This window comes from Geotrypetes seraphini, chromosome 3 (genome assembly GCF_902459505.1).
Source record: "Geotrypetes seraphini chromosome 3, aGeoSer1.1, whole genome shotgun sequence".
Classification (NCBI taxonomy): Eukaryota; Metazoa; Chordata; class Amphibia; order Gymnophiona; family Dermophiidae; genus Geotrypetes; species Geotrypetes seraphini.
Window position 1 is genome coordinate 274,106,897 of NC_047086.1, and position 16,004 is coordinate 274,122,900.

The following is a 16,004-nucleotide window of genomic DNA, read 5'->3' on the forward strand; positions in this document are numbered from 1 at the left end:
AAGCAGAGGGTAGGAGTGAAGGGCCATTACTCGGACTGGAGGAAGGTCACGAGTGGTGTTCCGCAGGGGTCGGTGCTTGGACCGCTGTTATTCAATGTATTTATAAATGATCTAGAAACGGAGATGAAGAGCGAAGTAATAAAATTTGCAGATGACACCAAGCTATTCAATGGGGCTACGACTAAAGAAGATTGCGAAGATTTACAAAGGGACCTAAACAAACTAGGGGAGTGGGCAATGAGATGGCAGATGAAGTTCAATGAGAGAAATGCAAAGTGTTACACGTAGGAAACAGAAACCCGAGGTACAGCTACACAATGGGAGGGCTGTTATTACATAAGAACATAAGAAATGCCTACGCCGGATCAGACCCTAGGTCCATCTATTCCGGCGACCCGCACACGCGGAGGCCAAGCCAGGTGCTCCAAGTTGGAGACCCTGGTTACCCGTATCCATCAATATGTTTTGCAAGAAGATATACATCCAACTTATACTTGAGATCCAGAATGGTAGTCTCCGTCACCACCTCATCCGGGAGAGCATTCCAAGCGTCCACCACCCGCTGTGTGAAACAGAACTTCCTGACATTTGTCCTGAGCCTGAGTGAGAATTGCCAAGAAAGTGACTTGGGGGTAATAGTGAACATGAGAATGAAGCCATCAGTACAATGCGCAGCAGCTGCTAAGAAAGCAAATAGAATGCTAGGAATAATCAAGAAGGGTATTACAAGCAGAACGAAAGAAGTTATCCTACTGTTGTATCGGGCAATGGTGCGCCCGCATATGGAGTACTGTGTCCAATATTGGTCGCCGTACCTAAAGAAGGATATGGCGATACTCGAGAGGGTTCAGAAGAGAGCGATGCATTTGATAAAAGGTATGGAAAACCTTTCATACGCTGAAAGATTAGAGAGACTTGGGCTTTTTTCGCTGGAGAAGCGGAGACTTAGAGGGGATATGATAGAGACTTATAAGATCACGAAGGGCGGAGAGGAAGTGACGTCATCTTACTGAATGGCTGCTTAGAGCAAGAGCTCCGTAGGGCTTTTGTTTACTTTTGTGCTTGGCTCTTACAAAGTGTTTTTTTTTTGCCACTATTTCGGTCTGGCTGTGCTCCCCTTCTTATGGCTACTCATAAGCGCTTAGAGAAATTTAAATTTTTCGGCGAGCCGCCGGACAAATCGGGCCCGCAGGCGACGGGCGGCATGGGGAGAAAAAAAAGATGGCGGCTGGCCCTGCGACTCACTCGGAATCTGAGGATGAGGGTATTCCGGATCAGCTGGGGGAGGCTGGAGATGTGCCTCAGAAGTCCATGATGGACTGGTTCAAGGAATTGAAGGAAGAGATCATCGGTGTGCGGGGGGATGTGAGAGCGGCGAAACGGAGCTTCGGTCGGAGGTCAGTGAATTGGGAGCCCGCGTCTCGGCTTCCGAGGACCACGTGGTCACGCTTAATGCGGCTGTGTCTACCACCACTGATGTTACGGGCCGCCTCTCAACTGAGCTCCGGGTTCTTCAAACTCAGGTTGAAGACCTTGAAAATCACTCTCGGCACTGTAATCTGCGCTTCAAGGGAATCCCTGAAAATGAGGCTTATAGGGATTGCAAAGCGATGGTTCGTGCCTTTTGTGAACATCTGCTGCGGGCTGATGGGGCTGAAGTGCCTGATACCATCGTGCTGGTGCGTGCCAATCGCAGTTTGGGAGCTGTGCATGCACAGGGCACTCACAATATCATTGCTTGCTTTGGGGAGTTCACCCTGAAGGAACTTATTTTGCTGGCTGGCCGCCGACAAGCTGCTCTCCGGTAGAAGGATTTAGCTGTGGGAGTTTTTCAAGATCTGGCATGGTCTACCTTGCAGAAGTGCAGAGCGTTTAAAGATGTCACGCAAGCGTTGCGCTTTGGGGGCCATAAATATCGTTGGCTCTTTCCCTTCGGCATGTGGCTGACCATTAATGGTACATCTCGGCGTGTGAGCACGGTGACGGAAGCCTGGGTGGAGATGAGAGCCCTGGGCTGTGGAACTCTGCTGGATGGAGAGCGGCCTCCGGCAGTGGCATCTACTTCTGCACAGAGCGAGACTTGGTGTACGGCGTTGCGCTCTGGCAAGAAACCTGCAAAGCCCCAGTTCTGACTGTGTTAGACTATCTTCTGGTCTGATTTCGGTTGTTGGCTTCAGCCCGGCCTGTTCTAAACTGGCCATGTGGGAGAGACGGGTGGAGATTGAGACTATTGTTGGAGCCTGTGCTCCCTTGGACTTGTGTTTATCTTTCTATGCGAAAAAAAAAAAAAAAAAAAAATTTTTTGTGTTGTTTTCCGGTTGCTTGAGTTTGAGCTTTGGCGGGGTACATTTGGTTGCATGAATGGGGTTTGGTGTGTGGGGGGAGTGCTTGGAGTTTGAGTGTGGGGTGGGGGCACGTTGTGTATGTTAGCGGGTGCACACTTTGGCAGTTTCAATGTTCTTGGGATTGGGTGCTGATTGCCTTTGGGGGAGGATTGCACTTTCTACAAGCTGGCGAATCCTGGTGATCGGGGTTTGATGCAGCGAAGGGGGGGTAGGGGGAGTTAGGGTGGGGGGTGGGAAGGGGAGTGTGGGTGGTAAGCTTTTCACTGTAGGTTCATGGAATGTTAATGGACTTAATAGTCCGGGTAAGCGCAGTATTGTGTATAGGGAATTGGTCCGAATGCAATGGGATGTTTGTTTACTTCAGGAAACACACTTGAGGCCTCATGATGTGGCAGTTCTACGTTCCCCTTCTTTTGATCAGATCTGGACCCACAAGGGGTCAACTCCTGGGAAACGGGTGGATGGGCTTGCCATATTAGTCAGAAAGGGGCTGGGTCTTGTGGTGAATCAAGTCTATCGTGATGGTGCTGGGAGATGTCTGGCTCTTGTGGCTACATTGCAGGGCCGCCTCATCACTATTATCAATTTGTATGGTCCCAATTAGAGAATGACACGGTGACAAAATTCATCACCGTTTCCGTCCCTGTGGATAACCGCGGTAAACAATCTTTATGTCATTCTGTAGGAGAGAGGGAAGAATCAGAGTATGAAAGGCCACAACCACTGACCCTCAAGCTTTGCTTTGAAGAATGCTGGTGTAGAAGGACTGAGGCTGAAATAGACACTAAAAAATGAAATGGGATTATTTCCCGCGGTTATCCGCGGGGATGGGGACGGTGATGAATTTTGTCACCGTGTCATTCTCTAGTCCCAATACCGGACAGGCTGGGTATTTTGGGTCCCTTAGAGCTGATTTGGTGGATTTTGTGAAAGGGTCAGTTTATCTTGGTGGGGATTTTAATGTTACACCCGATGTTAACTTAGATCACTCTGTGGGTGGGACTTGCTCTCCTTCTAGGGCCTCTAGACGGGCTCTATTGTCTCTGTTTTCTACTCTGGGCTTGGTAGATTGTTGGAGGTTGTCACATCCTATGCAGCGCTCCTATACTCATTATTCTCATGCACATTGATCGTATGCGCATATAGATGGGTATGGGTTAATCGTAATTTGTGGGGTGGGATTCGACGGGCGGAGATTGGTTCTATCCAGATTTCTGACCATGCGCCAGTATGGGTAGCCTGTGCGGGTTTCTGGGAGGGGGAGGGATGTCGTTTTTGAAGACTTTATTGAAGGATCCGGCTATGGTTCGGGAGATGGGTCTGTCCGTGGACCAGTACCTTCAGCATAATGATAATGGCACGATTAGTGATGCTACTTTGTGGGATGTGCTGAAGGTGGTGGTCAGGGGTGTTTTGATTAAATGGGGTACTCGCCGTAAAAGAATGCGTACACAGCGCTCTTTGACCCTTCATGAACAGCTGGAGAGGTTGGCGAGGTTGCATCAGAGACACCAGGACCCTTTAGTATATGAACAACTTGTTAAGGTACGTGTGGAACTTTCTTTATTGCAGATGGTGGAGTATGAGTTCTTGAGGTTGCGTTTGCGCCAAACGATTTATGAGTATAATAACACTCCTGGGTCTCGCTTGGCTCGACTTATTAAGTTGAAGCAGGCGAGAGCGGCTATTACTTGTGTACGGGACTCCGCGGGTACCTCACATTGTACTGATTTGGCTATTAGGTTGGTTTTCCTCTCTTATTATTCAGCCTTGTATCGGGCTTCTGCGGGGCGGGATTCCACTACTATTGAGGGTTATCTATCTGCGTTGCAGCTTCCTCAGCTTTCGGAGTCTGATAGGGACTTTCTTAACGAACCTATTGAGTTGGGGGAAGTTCTGGGAGTTATTGCTAATTTGAAATTGGGAAAATCGCCTCGTGAGGTTCTAGCTCCGCTGTTGGTTCGCGTTGCGAATGGGGTGTGGGGCGGATCTCCCTTGCTCACCTCTATGGGGGAGGCCGGGATCGGTCCTGCTAAAGCCGGGCAGAGACCCTACTGGGTGTGGATCGTACCGTCCAATTTCATTGTTGAATACTGATGCAAAAATTTTAGCGAAGGTCTTGGCTCTTCGTTTGGGCAGGGTACTGCCCTCCCTGGTGCATTTGCATCAGTCTGGCTTTGTTCAACAGCGGCAGGTTTATGATAATATTAGAAGAACGTTACATCTCCTGTGGGCCGCACAGCGGACTTCTGCTAAAATTGCCTTTTTGGCGATTGATGCTGAGAAGGCTTTCGATCAGGTAGCGTGGGAGTTTTTATGGAGAGTGATGCGCAAGATGGGGTTGGGTTCTTTCTTTTTGGCCTGGGTGCAAGCCTTTTATAAGACTCCGAAGGCCACTATTCGCATTAATGGGGATTATACTGAATTTTTTTCAATAGCTAGGGGTACTCGACAGGGTTGTCCCCTGTCTCCCTTGTTGTTTGCCCTTTCTATGGAACCCCTGGTCATTCGTATTCGGGAACACGGGGATTTAATGGGTGTGCAGGTTGGAGATTTAGAACATCGCTTAGCACTGTTTGCCGATGAGGTGTTATTGTATGTTCGGGACCCAGAGGCCTCGTTGCCGATTCTTGTTGACCTTTTTTTGGAGTATGGGCGGGTTTCGGGGTTTACTGTAAATATGGATAAATCTGAATTATTGAGTGTTAATTTGGGAGAAGCGGATCAACAGCGATTAGCTGCTCGGTTTCCCTTTCGCTGGGCTCCTGGGGTCATCCGCTACTTGGGGATTCGATTACCCGTGGATTTATCCCAATGCGGTTAACTATGCAAGGATTGTTCAACAGATTCGGAAGGACATTCAAAGCTGGAATGGTTATTGGTTGTCGTGGTAGGGCCGAATAGCAGTTCTTAAAATGAATGTATTACCTCGCTTACTTTTTCTTTTCCAAACGTTACCGATTCCTGTCCCCTCTTTGGTTTTGAAGCAGTTACATACTTTATTTTTTTGTTTTATTTGGCAGGGGAGACCTCCTCGTATTACTAGGTCGGCATTGTGGGCAGCTAGGTCGAGTGGGGGGTGTGCTGTACCTAATCTGTTTTGATATTTCCGGGCCGCTCAATTACGGCTTTTGTTAGATTGGGAGATTGCAGAGTCTAAGCTGGCGGTGCGCATGGAACAACACTTTGTGGGTCACCATTGTTTGAAGTATTGGCTTTGGTCTTCTTCCCTTGGTAGCGTGAGCCTAGCGGTTCCGGGGAACCCGTTTTTAGACCATCTTTTGAAATTGTGGTGTGATACCCGTCGGCGCTGAGGTGACGGGGTGGTTCCGTCGATTTTTGGTGCGCTGCAGGAGGAGCCCCTGTTCCCTGTTGGGAGGGAAAGTCATACTTTTGTGCGGTGGGTGCGATCTGGGTTGCATACCTTTCGAGATGTGCTTCAGAAGGGGGTCCTGGTGTCTTTTGAAACTTTCCAGCTTAGTAATGCCTTGCCCATGGGGGACTTTCTGGCCTATTCTCAAATACGTCATTTTATTCACTCTCAGGGGTGGGATAGGGGGTCCTATCACTCTCTTGACCCTTTTGCTCACATGTGGTTCACTCTTAAGAGCCTTCCTAAACCTATCTCTGTTCTTTACCAATATTTTCGGGGCTACTTTTCTTTTCCATCTCTCTATCGACAGGCTTGGGAGGTGGATTTGAACTGTACATTTACTGCTCAGGGGTGGGCTACGATTTGTACTGAAGTGGGAAAGGCCTCCTCTTGTGTACTTATCCAGGAAAATGCCTATAAAATTTTTACAAGGTGGTATTATATGCCGGTGCGTCTCCAACGTATGTTTCCTGGTGCTTCGGCCCTGTGTTGGAGATGTGGGACGGCTTTGAGGATATTTTTACATATTTGGTGGGACTGTCCCATTCTAAAGCCTTTCTGGAGGCAGGTGGTGGGTTGTTTATCTCAATTGTTACAAATTATTTTGTCTTTTTCTCCGCAGGGTTGTTTGCTAGGCCTTTATAATGTATATTTACGTTCTTGGCAAACTAAGATTCGGCGCTGGGGTCTAGCGGCAGCTAAATGCTTGATCGCCGCTCATTGGAAGCAGGTCACGGCACCAACTAAACTGGACTGGACTTTAAAAGCTTAGGTTTATCAGTAATATGGAACTTTCTATTGCAAAGTGCCATGGTCATTATTATACTCATACCGGACTTGGACACTGCTACTTGACAAAGTAGATTCTTTACTTTGAGTTTACTTCTGTGTGTGGGGGGGTTGTGGACCGGGGGGGGGGGGGGGGTTCTCCTGCAAAAACAACAGGAGGTCCCTCTTTGCTGGATGTGGAGCTTGGGGTTGGGGGGAGGTTTGTGGAGTTCTGGTTATTGGTGGGTATCAGAGGCTTGATTGTATTGCTGAGTTTTCTCTGTGCTCTGTGGATCTATTGCTGGGATCCTTTTTTATGTTTGTTTGGTTTTTTTTGGAGCAGTCCCTGATATTCACACTATGGTTGTATATTTCAAATATTTTCAATAAACATTTATTAATAAAATAAAAAAAATAAAAGATCACGAAGGGCATAGAGAAAGTGGAGAGGGACAGATTCTTCAAACTTTTGACAACTACAAGAACGAGAGGTCATTCTGAAAAATTAAAAGGAGACAGATTCAGAACCAATGCTAGGAAGTTCTTCACCCAACGGGTGGTGGACACCTGGAACGCGCTTCCAGAGGGAGTGATAGGACAGGGTACGGTATTGGAGTTCAAGAAGGGATTGAACAATTTTCTGAAGGAAAAGGGGATAGAAGGTTATAAATAGAGGGCTAGTATACAGGTCCTGGACCTGATGGGCTGCCGCGTGAGCGGACTGCTGAGCACGATGGACCTCAGGTCTGACCCAGCAGAGGCACGGCTTATGTTCTTATGGGTGTGGAACTTTATCTGATCTGTGACACTTCTGAATGTTGGTAATTTATTCTCTTTTTTTATGTGCTGCTCTTTATTTTATAATAAATTTGTACTTTTATGTAACAGCATTCCTGGTGTGGCCTGAGTCAATTTATGGTCTAAGCCTCCCTTTTCCATCTGGTGACTCCCGCCGTGCAGGGGAATGAAGGAGGCCTTCGGCCCTGATAGTCTTAGCCTCCTTCTCCCTTATTTCTTTTTTCCTTCACACAATGTGCTCGAGTATTTGCTTGATACGCAAGTATCAATGCACCTGTTTTAATTCGAGTTCCGCCTGGTACTGAGTAACAGCGTGTCTGCCTGACACTGAGTATCAGCAGAGTGATAGCTCCAGTCCTGCCTGGTAGTGAGTACCTGTGCAGCCGCCTGATCAGCGGTATGAGTGTCCTGTTCCTTCTGGCATCAACCTTAAGTTTTATGTTACATTTTTAACTTTTACTAGATTAGGTAAGTAATTTCTGGGGGTAAGTAATTTTTATATTGACCAATGCCTTTTTTTGTTGTTTTTAATACTGTATTATTTTAGATATAAAACCACAGCTATAACTATATAGTAAGCATTACCGTTAGAATGCTGCCACTAAAAGTTATTGACCCTGTTAACTTAAAAATAGTGGCAGGGTCAGATGTTTCCCCTAACTTGAGGCAGACTGTAGACTGCCAAGCTATAGAAAGCCCGATAACTGAAGCATTTTATGTGCAAATATATTGTATTGAGCTCAACAAAACCAACAAACAAGTGACACTCAAAATACAAGTAAGCTCAGCATTTTATACAACCAAGTCCATCCCCACAAATAAGAAAAAAAACCCATCCCAACACAACCCACCCCCAAAAAAATAACCCCCCCCCCCCAGGGTCCTCCTTCCAATTACAGCTCATCCAGAGAAAATTATTCAAAGAGCAGGCAAACCAGGTGTATCAAAAGAAAACAAAAGACAAAGATTCAACAGTTCAGCAAGTGGCTTCGTGCCAGCGGGGTCATAGTTGTCCAAATGGGTTCCCAAGTGCGTTGAAAGACCCTGCCAGAGAGAGAAGAAAGGTCCAATACATCCCTCCGTTCCCACTTCAAGAGGGTAATCATCCGACATCGCCAAAGAGAGTAACCAGGAGCAGCATTTTCAAGCCAGTGTAGCAAAATACATTTTAAGGCCACCAAGACAGTCCATTTAAGGAAAGCTGCAGCTCCCCGCATACGAGGGAAAAAGTGAGGAACAGTTCCAAACAGTAACAAAGGGGAGTGGCGAATGGTAATTTTCCATATGCGCTTCACAAAGACAAAAACAGCGTTCCAAAAATCTTGAACAGCAGAGCATGTCCAAAACATGTGTCCTAACTGAAGCATTTTATATAGACCCACTTCCTATTTCTCATGCTTTTTCCTGCTGAGCAGCCAGCAAGTCAATTACCACTATTACATTACATAGCTGTTGCCTATGATTGATAGGCGAGGCACATGAAGATTTTCAAGAATAGAATATACTTTATACAGTCATTCTATTAGTATAGGTTTCTTTTTCTAGACTTCTGTAGTTTAAATAGAGGAACAAGAGGGGTGGAGAAGAATGAGGAAGTTTATAGATTAATTATAGCTGCATGAGAAATAGTAAAAGGATAGTGATATAAATAATAAATATAATATAAATAGTTGTAAATAATAATCTTATAATTTGGGTTATTCATCATAATGTATTTGTGAGTATGATAGGCATGAAAGTAACACAGTTTGATGTGCTGATTTCTTACGAGTGGGAAACAGAGTCTTTCCATATGGTCATGGGCATTTGGAAAATCTTATATGTTCTAGCAAAGGTTCCAGAGGGGAGCACAATGGGGAATTAAAGCCAAGAAGGGATAAAGAAAATTAGTTGTGTTATGAAAATTGAGAAGAAAACAAAGAAAAGAAAAGTGATTTGGGTTAAAGATGGGATAGTGTATGTTGATATGCAGGGTTTATTCTAAAAATTTAAAGAAGGTGTGTGTTGCAGACAGTAATTGCATAATGAATAATGTGCAGGACTTAACCTAATGCACTTGAGAAATGATGCTTATAAAAAACAAAATGTATATATAAAAATAAATATATATCTGGTATACTTAAGTACAGGATAGATAAGAATTGAGGTTTATAAATACAGTGGATGACTAGAGACTGCTTTTGCATGCAGGTTGATGGTTAGTCCTGGTATGACTGTGTTTGCCTGGGATTGAGTGATAGTGAAAAAACTGATAGCAAGTTACAATTGTATTCAGAGTTTTATGTTAACTTACTGCTGCATGTGGGAGAAAAACTAAAAGTCAAACATTCACAAAAAAGGGATTCAGGCCCCAGGAACCTTCAAAACGCTAGAAATCAGACACCCTGACTCCCAATTTTCCCCATAGACCTTACTTACAGTGCCATGCGATGCCTGCCTGTTTCAGCTCAGAAACTGAAGCTGGAGTACTGGGGAAGAACTATACCCCAAATCCAATCCACCAGACGTGGTTTTCAGACTGCCAGTCAGACCAATGTCAGACTGAGTCTCAATTCCCTCAAAACTTCGTGCCACATTGGGGGAGGAAAAATGCAGCTGATCCTCGATTAAGCTCGAATGAACCGGGATAGAGCCAAACAGCCTGTATTCAAGCTGATAAATAAAGGCTGTAAACACACTTTTTTTACATGTATTTTATGTATTTTTTTATTACTGTATTTTTCGCTCCATAAGACGCACCTGACCATAAGACGCACCCTAGATTTAGAGGAGGAAAACAAGAAAAAACACATTCTGAACTAAATTCTCCCTGCTAGGCTCTGCACCCAACCCCACACTCCTTGCCAAGCTCTGCACCCTGTCCCCCCCTCCCTGCCGGGCTCTGCACCCTATCCGCCCTCTGGTGGTCTAGTGGCTGGCAGGCAGGTAGGGACAGGGCACAGGGCAACAGGCCTAGTGGCTGGCAGGCAGGTAGGGATAGAAGACAAGGCAGGCAGGCCTCCCACCCCAAGCCTCCCCCCAGGTAGTGACGGGATAGAAAGGGCAGGCAGGCAGCCCAAGCCTCCCCAGGTAGGGACAAGGCAGGCCGGTCTCCCCCCAGGCCGACCGGCAGGCTCTGCCCTCTCCCTCCTCCTCCCTCCTTATTTTTAATTCAGCAGGCCCAGACCCCTGTGGCTGCCTCTCTAGCGGCAGAGCGGCACACAAGGCTGCCTGCCTGGTCCCTGGACCAGGCAGGCAGCTTTGTGTGCTGCTCTGTCCTGGGAAGAGGCAGTGAGTTTGCAGCACCACTGAACTGCCAGGCAGCGTTTCATAGGGACCCAGAGAGTAAGAGGAATTGTCGGAGCATCTGTCCAGCAATGGTGACACCACATTTGTTCAGTAGGCATCCAAGAACCAGGGAAAGCAAAAAGGCCCCCATTCGTGCTGAATAAAAAAATCAATAAATTAACTTGTAGCTATGTGGTGGAACAGCATCTGGTGCTTACCAGCCTGATTTACTTAAACTGAGCACACAGCATGCGATGATAAATGATCCAACGGGCTCTTGGAGAGTGCAGGGCCATGAAAGATAGCGGACATTTGGCATCTCACTGAAAAGATTATTTAGTGACAGTGGGATTACAAGGAAGCAGTTCCTTGGAGGGTCTCCCTTTGAGGAGATTACTCTGATTTCTAATGCCTAATCTCAATAATGTGAAAGCCGACAAGAGTGGGTTTGGCTTTTCCCACGCCGCTTCCCCCATCTCCTCTTCTCCAGCGGCAGAGCGGCACACAAGGCTGCCTGTCTGGTTCCGCGCTGATTCCTGCGAGAGTTCTCGCAGAAAGCAGCACGAGACCAGGCAGGCAGCCTTGTGCGCCGCTCTGCCGCTGGAGAAGAGAAGTCAGCCGACCAGGCAGGCAGCCTTGTGCGCCGCTCTACCGTTAGAGAGGCAATCACATCCAGCGAGGGAGGGAGCTAGAATTAAAATAAGGTAACCCAGGGGTGGGGAGTTGGGTATTCGCTCCATAAGACACACCCTTATTTCTACCCATTTTTTTGGGGGGGAAAAGCGCATCTTATGGAGCAAAAAATACGGTATGTATGTTTATATTGTGAGCCTCTTTGGGAAAAGCAGGTTATAAATAGAATAAAAATAAAAATAAAAAAAAGGGGGAATGGACCCAAAGCTCCAAAAATCTTAAGAAGCCTGACTAGACAGGTATCCGCAGGGGTTGATCTTACAAGCAGCAGACTTCCGTCTAGCGAGTCTGCATCTTCTCCCAGGCAGAGCCTCTGACTTCGGATGTCAGACCCCTCCACCCCTACCAAAAATAAACAGGAATCGTACAGCAGATTATAAATACACCCTCTCAACTTGCTTTCAGAAGGGAAAACTGAGGGAGCATGGGCCAGCTTACTGGGAAGAAATCGGAGTTGAAAGATGAGTAACATCATTCTTCAATCAACTTGTGGGTTCAGAATGATAAACCTAGCGTTCAGGACTACTAGACACATTGCTCTAGAAGTAATATTTGGGTCCAGAAATATTCAGGGAGGAGAACATAGTATCTGGACATGTACATGTTTATTCAAAAGTTACAGATTCATTTCTTACTTGTCTATGGCAATGCTTCTCAACCCAATCCTCAGGGCACACCCAGCCAACCAGGTTTTCAGGATATCCACAATAAATATACATGAGAGGTTTGCATACTAAGGAGGCAGTGCATAGAAACCTTTCTCAATTCCTTGTGGGTAACTTAAAAACCTGACTGGCTTAGTGTGCCCCGAGGACTGGTATAAGAAGCACTGGTCTATGGATCTAACTTAGTACGTATTCTTGCCACTGTTACAACACAGAATCATAATTTAGAGACTGTCTTCTGGTGTAGAATGAGTATAAGTGAATTGATTTTTCACTCCATCAAAAATTACAAAGGTTAGGGGACACTCGAAGTTAAAAGGGATTACTTTTAAAACCAACAGGAGAAAATATTTTTCACTGAGAGAATAGTTAAGCTCTGGAACGTGTTGCCAGAAGCTGTGGTAAGAGTGGTTAACATAGCTGGTTTTAAGAAAGGTTTGGACAATTTCCTGGAGGAAAAGTTCATAGTCTCTTATTGAGAGAGACATGGGGGAAGCCACTGCTTGCCCTGGATTGGTAGCATGGAATCTTACTACTATTTGGGTTTTTGCCAAGTACTAGTGACCTGGATTGGCCATCATGAAGACGGGCTACTGTTCTTATGTACATACCTGTTTTTTCCTCAATGTTTGCTAGGCGCCACATGGTTAGTTTCTCAGTGTGGTCAGGTTGGCTTGGGTATCCTGGAGCTGGCCGGAGCCCCTCATATCGAATCTTGCGTAGGTCTGAAATATCCAACTCTTCGTCAACACAGTATCCCCAGAGTTCTTTGCGAACTCTTTCATGAAGTTCTTCTGCAAATGCCTTGAAATTAAAGCATGAACATTTGTTTCAATGTTAAGTTAGGATTGTTTATACCAGCTAAACTGTACTTCATTTCCAGGTCACCCAGTCTCTGTCACTCATGTCAGTATACACTTCCCCCTCCCCATTCGCGGTTTTGGCACTCGCGATTTCACATAATCGTGATTCTTTGGGGGGAGGGGGGGAAAAACCCCACCCCATAATTTTGCCTTCCCCCCGGCATCCCGGCTTTACCTGGTAGTCTAGCGGGCTTTCGGGGCAGGAGCAAACTTTCTACACTCCAGCCCCGTGTAGATCGCTAATAGGAAATGGCTGCCACGAGCTCCTGTCGTAGTCTTGAGAGACTATGGGAACTCACAGCAGTCATTCCTATTGGCGATCTACACGGGGCAGGAGCGTAGAAAGTTCGCTCCTGTCCCAAAAGCCCACTAGACCACCAGATAAGGCCGGGATGCCGGGGGGAAGGCGGGAGGGAGGTGGGGGTGGGTCAGAGCTGGACCAGAAGATATTCGTGGTTTTTCTTAATTCGCAGTCCGGCTCTGCCCCTATCCCCCGCGAATAACGAGGGAGAAGTGTATCAAGATGTAACATGCCCCTTTCAATTTTAATTCTAAATCAGCTGGGGGTTTTTCTGCTATACTCTAAAATGCATTATGTAGATCCCTAGCTAAAGCTGATTATTAAAGACTCGAGAGACTGCTCCTTAGCCATCTTTCAGAAATATGTTTTTTAAATAATTTCTTCACTGACCAAGGTAAAAATGAGAGGTTTGTATTCAAATGTATGTGCATATTTCAAGACTTCTAAGTTATATCCATCCAGTGTATTATTAATTAATTATAAATATTTATAATCCGCTTACAAACCTAAGCAGTTCACAATCAAACATACATTATATCAGTGAACATAACATTTTCCTTTTTAAAGATGTCTTTGAACATTAAGGTTTCCTTTTCTAAAATCACTTCTGAACTTTAATCATCCTCCCTTATCTCTCTCCTCTCTCTCCCTCTATTCTGCATTCTGCCCAAAGAGATACAGCAGTATAATATTTGTTTCCCTTTCCCATTGTTCTTTCCATCATTGTTATCTTTCTTAGACTTTGTTGTAGTTCCTCCTCTTTCCCTCATGTTCCTCCATCCCACATCTAATATAAATTGCTAATATCAATTAAAGGCCTGAACAAAAAAATGTGTTTTAAGCAGTTTCCTAAACTGTAATACATTTTTACAGTCGAATTACTCCTGATCTTTCATTCAAATTCAAAATCACTGGGGGGAAGGAGAGCACACCAGCTCCATCGTGCCAGACAGGCTCAGCATCGGAGCCAATCTGCAAAGGAGAAACTCACCGGCAGTCACTTGCAGCCATCAGACCGGCTCAGCCTCTAAGCCTCGTTCCGGTCCTGGCCCCGCTGAGCGTGAGAGCCTGCTCCGCCCATCCCAAGCCTTTCTGGTGTCGCCATGAAATTTCCCACCCCTAATTTTCAACGGATGACCTCTTGTTGCCGTGGGTCCTTTAAGGAAAAAGAGATCCTCTTCCACCTCGATACGGCCTGTGACATATTTGAACGTCTCGATCATGTCTCCCCTCTCTCTGCATTCCTCGAGTGAGTACAGCTGCAACTTACCCAGTCGTTCCTCATACGGGAGATCCTTGAGACCTGGCGAAAGACGTAAGAAGACAAAATGATAGGAGGCTTGCGCCAGAAGACGTATGAGGAGAGACTGGAAGCCCTGAATATGTATACCCTAGAGGAAAGGAGAGACAGGGGAGATATGATTCAGACGTTCAAATACTTAAGGGTATTAACGTAGAACAAAATCTTTTCCAGAGAAAGGAAAATGGTAAAACCAGAGGACATAATTTGAGGTTGAGGGGTCATAGATTCAGGGGCAATGTTAGGAAATTCTACTTTACGGAGAGGGTAGTGGATGCCTGGAATGCGCTCCCGAGAGAGGTGGTGGAGAGTAAAACTGTGACTGAGTTCAAAAAAGCGTGGGATGAACACAGAAGATTTAGAATCAGAAAATAATATTAAATATTGAACTAGGCCAATACTGGGCAGACTTGCACGGTCTGTGTCTGTGTATGGCCGTTTGGTGGAGGATGGGTTGGGGAGGGCTTCAATGGCTGGGAGGGTGTAGATGGGCTGGTGGAGGATGGGTTGGGGAGGGCTTCAATGGCTGGGAGGGTGTAGATGGGCTGGAGTAAGTCTTAACAGAGATTTCGGCAGTTGGAACCCAAGCACAGTACCGGGTAAAGCTTTGGATTCTTGCCCAGAAATAGCTAAGAAGAAAAAAAATAAAAAAATAAAAAAATATTTAAATTGAATCAGGTTGGGCAGACTGGATGGACAATTCAGGTCTTTATCTGCCGTCATCTACTATGTTACTATGAGACCATCCTGGTGGCCATTCGCTGAACCGACTCAACTCTCCGCACATCTTTTTGATAATGCAGCCTACAGAATTGTAAACAGTATTCCAGATGGGGTTTCACCATGGATCTGTACAATGGCATTATGACCTCGGGCTTACGGCTGACAAAACTTCTACGGATACAGCCCATGTTTTGTCTAGCCCTGGATGAAGCTTTCTCCACTTGACTGGCAGTCTTCATGTCTTCGCTAATGATCACCCCTAAGTCACGTTCTGCTACAGTCCTTGCTAGGATCTCACCATTTAGGGTGTAAGTCCTGCATGGATTTTTTGCCGCCAAGGTGCATGAACTTGCATTTTTTGGCATTGAAACTTAGTTGCCAAGTCTTTGACCAATGAGTAGGTCCTACGTCATACTGTCGGGCATTGAGCTTTTGTCGGGCACTGTGCTTTCATCTGTTGTGCGGTTGCCTACTATGTTGCATAGTTTGGCGTCATTGGCGAATAATGTAATTTTACCTCGAAGCCCCTCAGCCAAGCCCCTCTTACGAAGATGTTAAATAGGATCGGGCCCAAGACCGAGCCCTGCGGCACTCCGCTGATCATCTCCGTCATGTCGAAGAGGATACCGTTTACCACTACCCTCTGAAGTCTACCTCTAAGCCAGTCCCTAACCCATGCAGTTAATGTTTCACCCAGTCCCATCGAACCCATCTTGCTCAATAACCTGCGGTGTGGGACGCTATCAAATGCTATCAAACGCTTTGCTGAAGTCCAAGTACACGACGTCCAGGGACTCCCCTATATCCAGTCTGCTCCTTGGAAACCGACTTGCGGAGTCCCGCAGGGATCACCCCTATCCCCTATTCTCTTCAACATCTACATGTCTTCCCCGAAACTCTTCCATCTA

General features: G+C 46.1%; 1 protein-coding gene across 4 annotated transcripts in view; it reads right to left on the bottom strand.

Moving 5' to 3' along the window:
• MTR (5-methyltetrahydrofolate-homocysteine methyltransferase) overlaps positions 1-16,004 on the bottom strand; it is an 819,135-nt gene that overhangs the window by 16,001 nt on the left and 787,130 nt on the right. For all 4 annotated transcript variants that reach the window (XM_033935789.1, XM_033935788.1, XM_033935790.1 and 1 more), the window contains one exon: positions 12,521-12,713. In XM_033935789.1, coding sequence (XP_033791680.1) covers positions 12,521-12,713 — 193 coding nt within the window. The remainder of the gene's footprint in view (positions 1-12,520; positions 12,714-16,004) is intronic.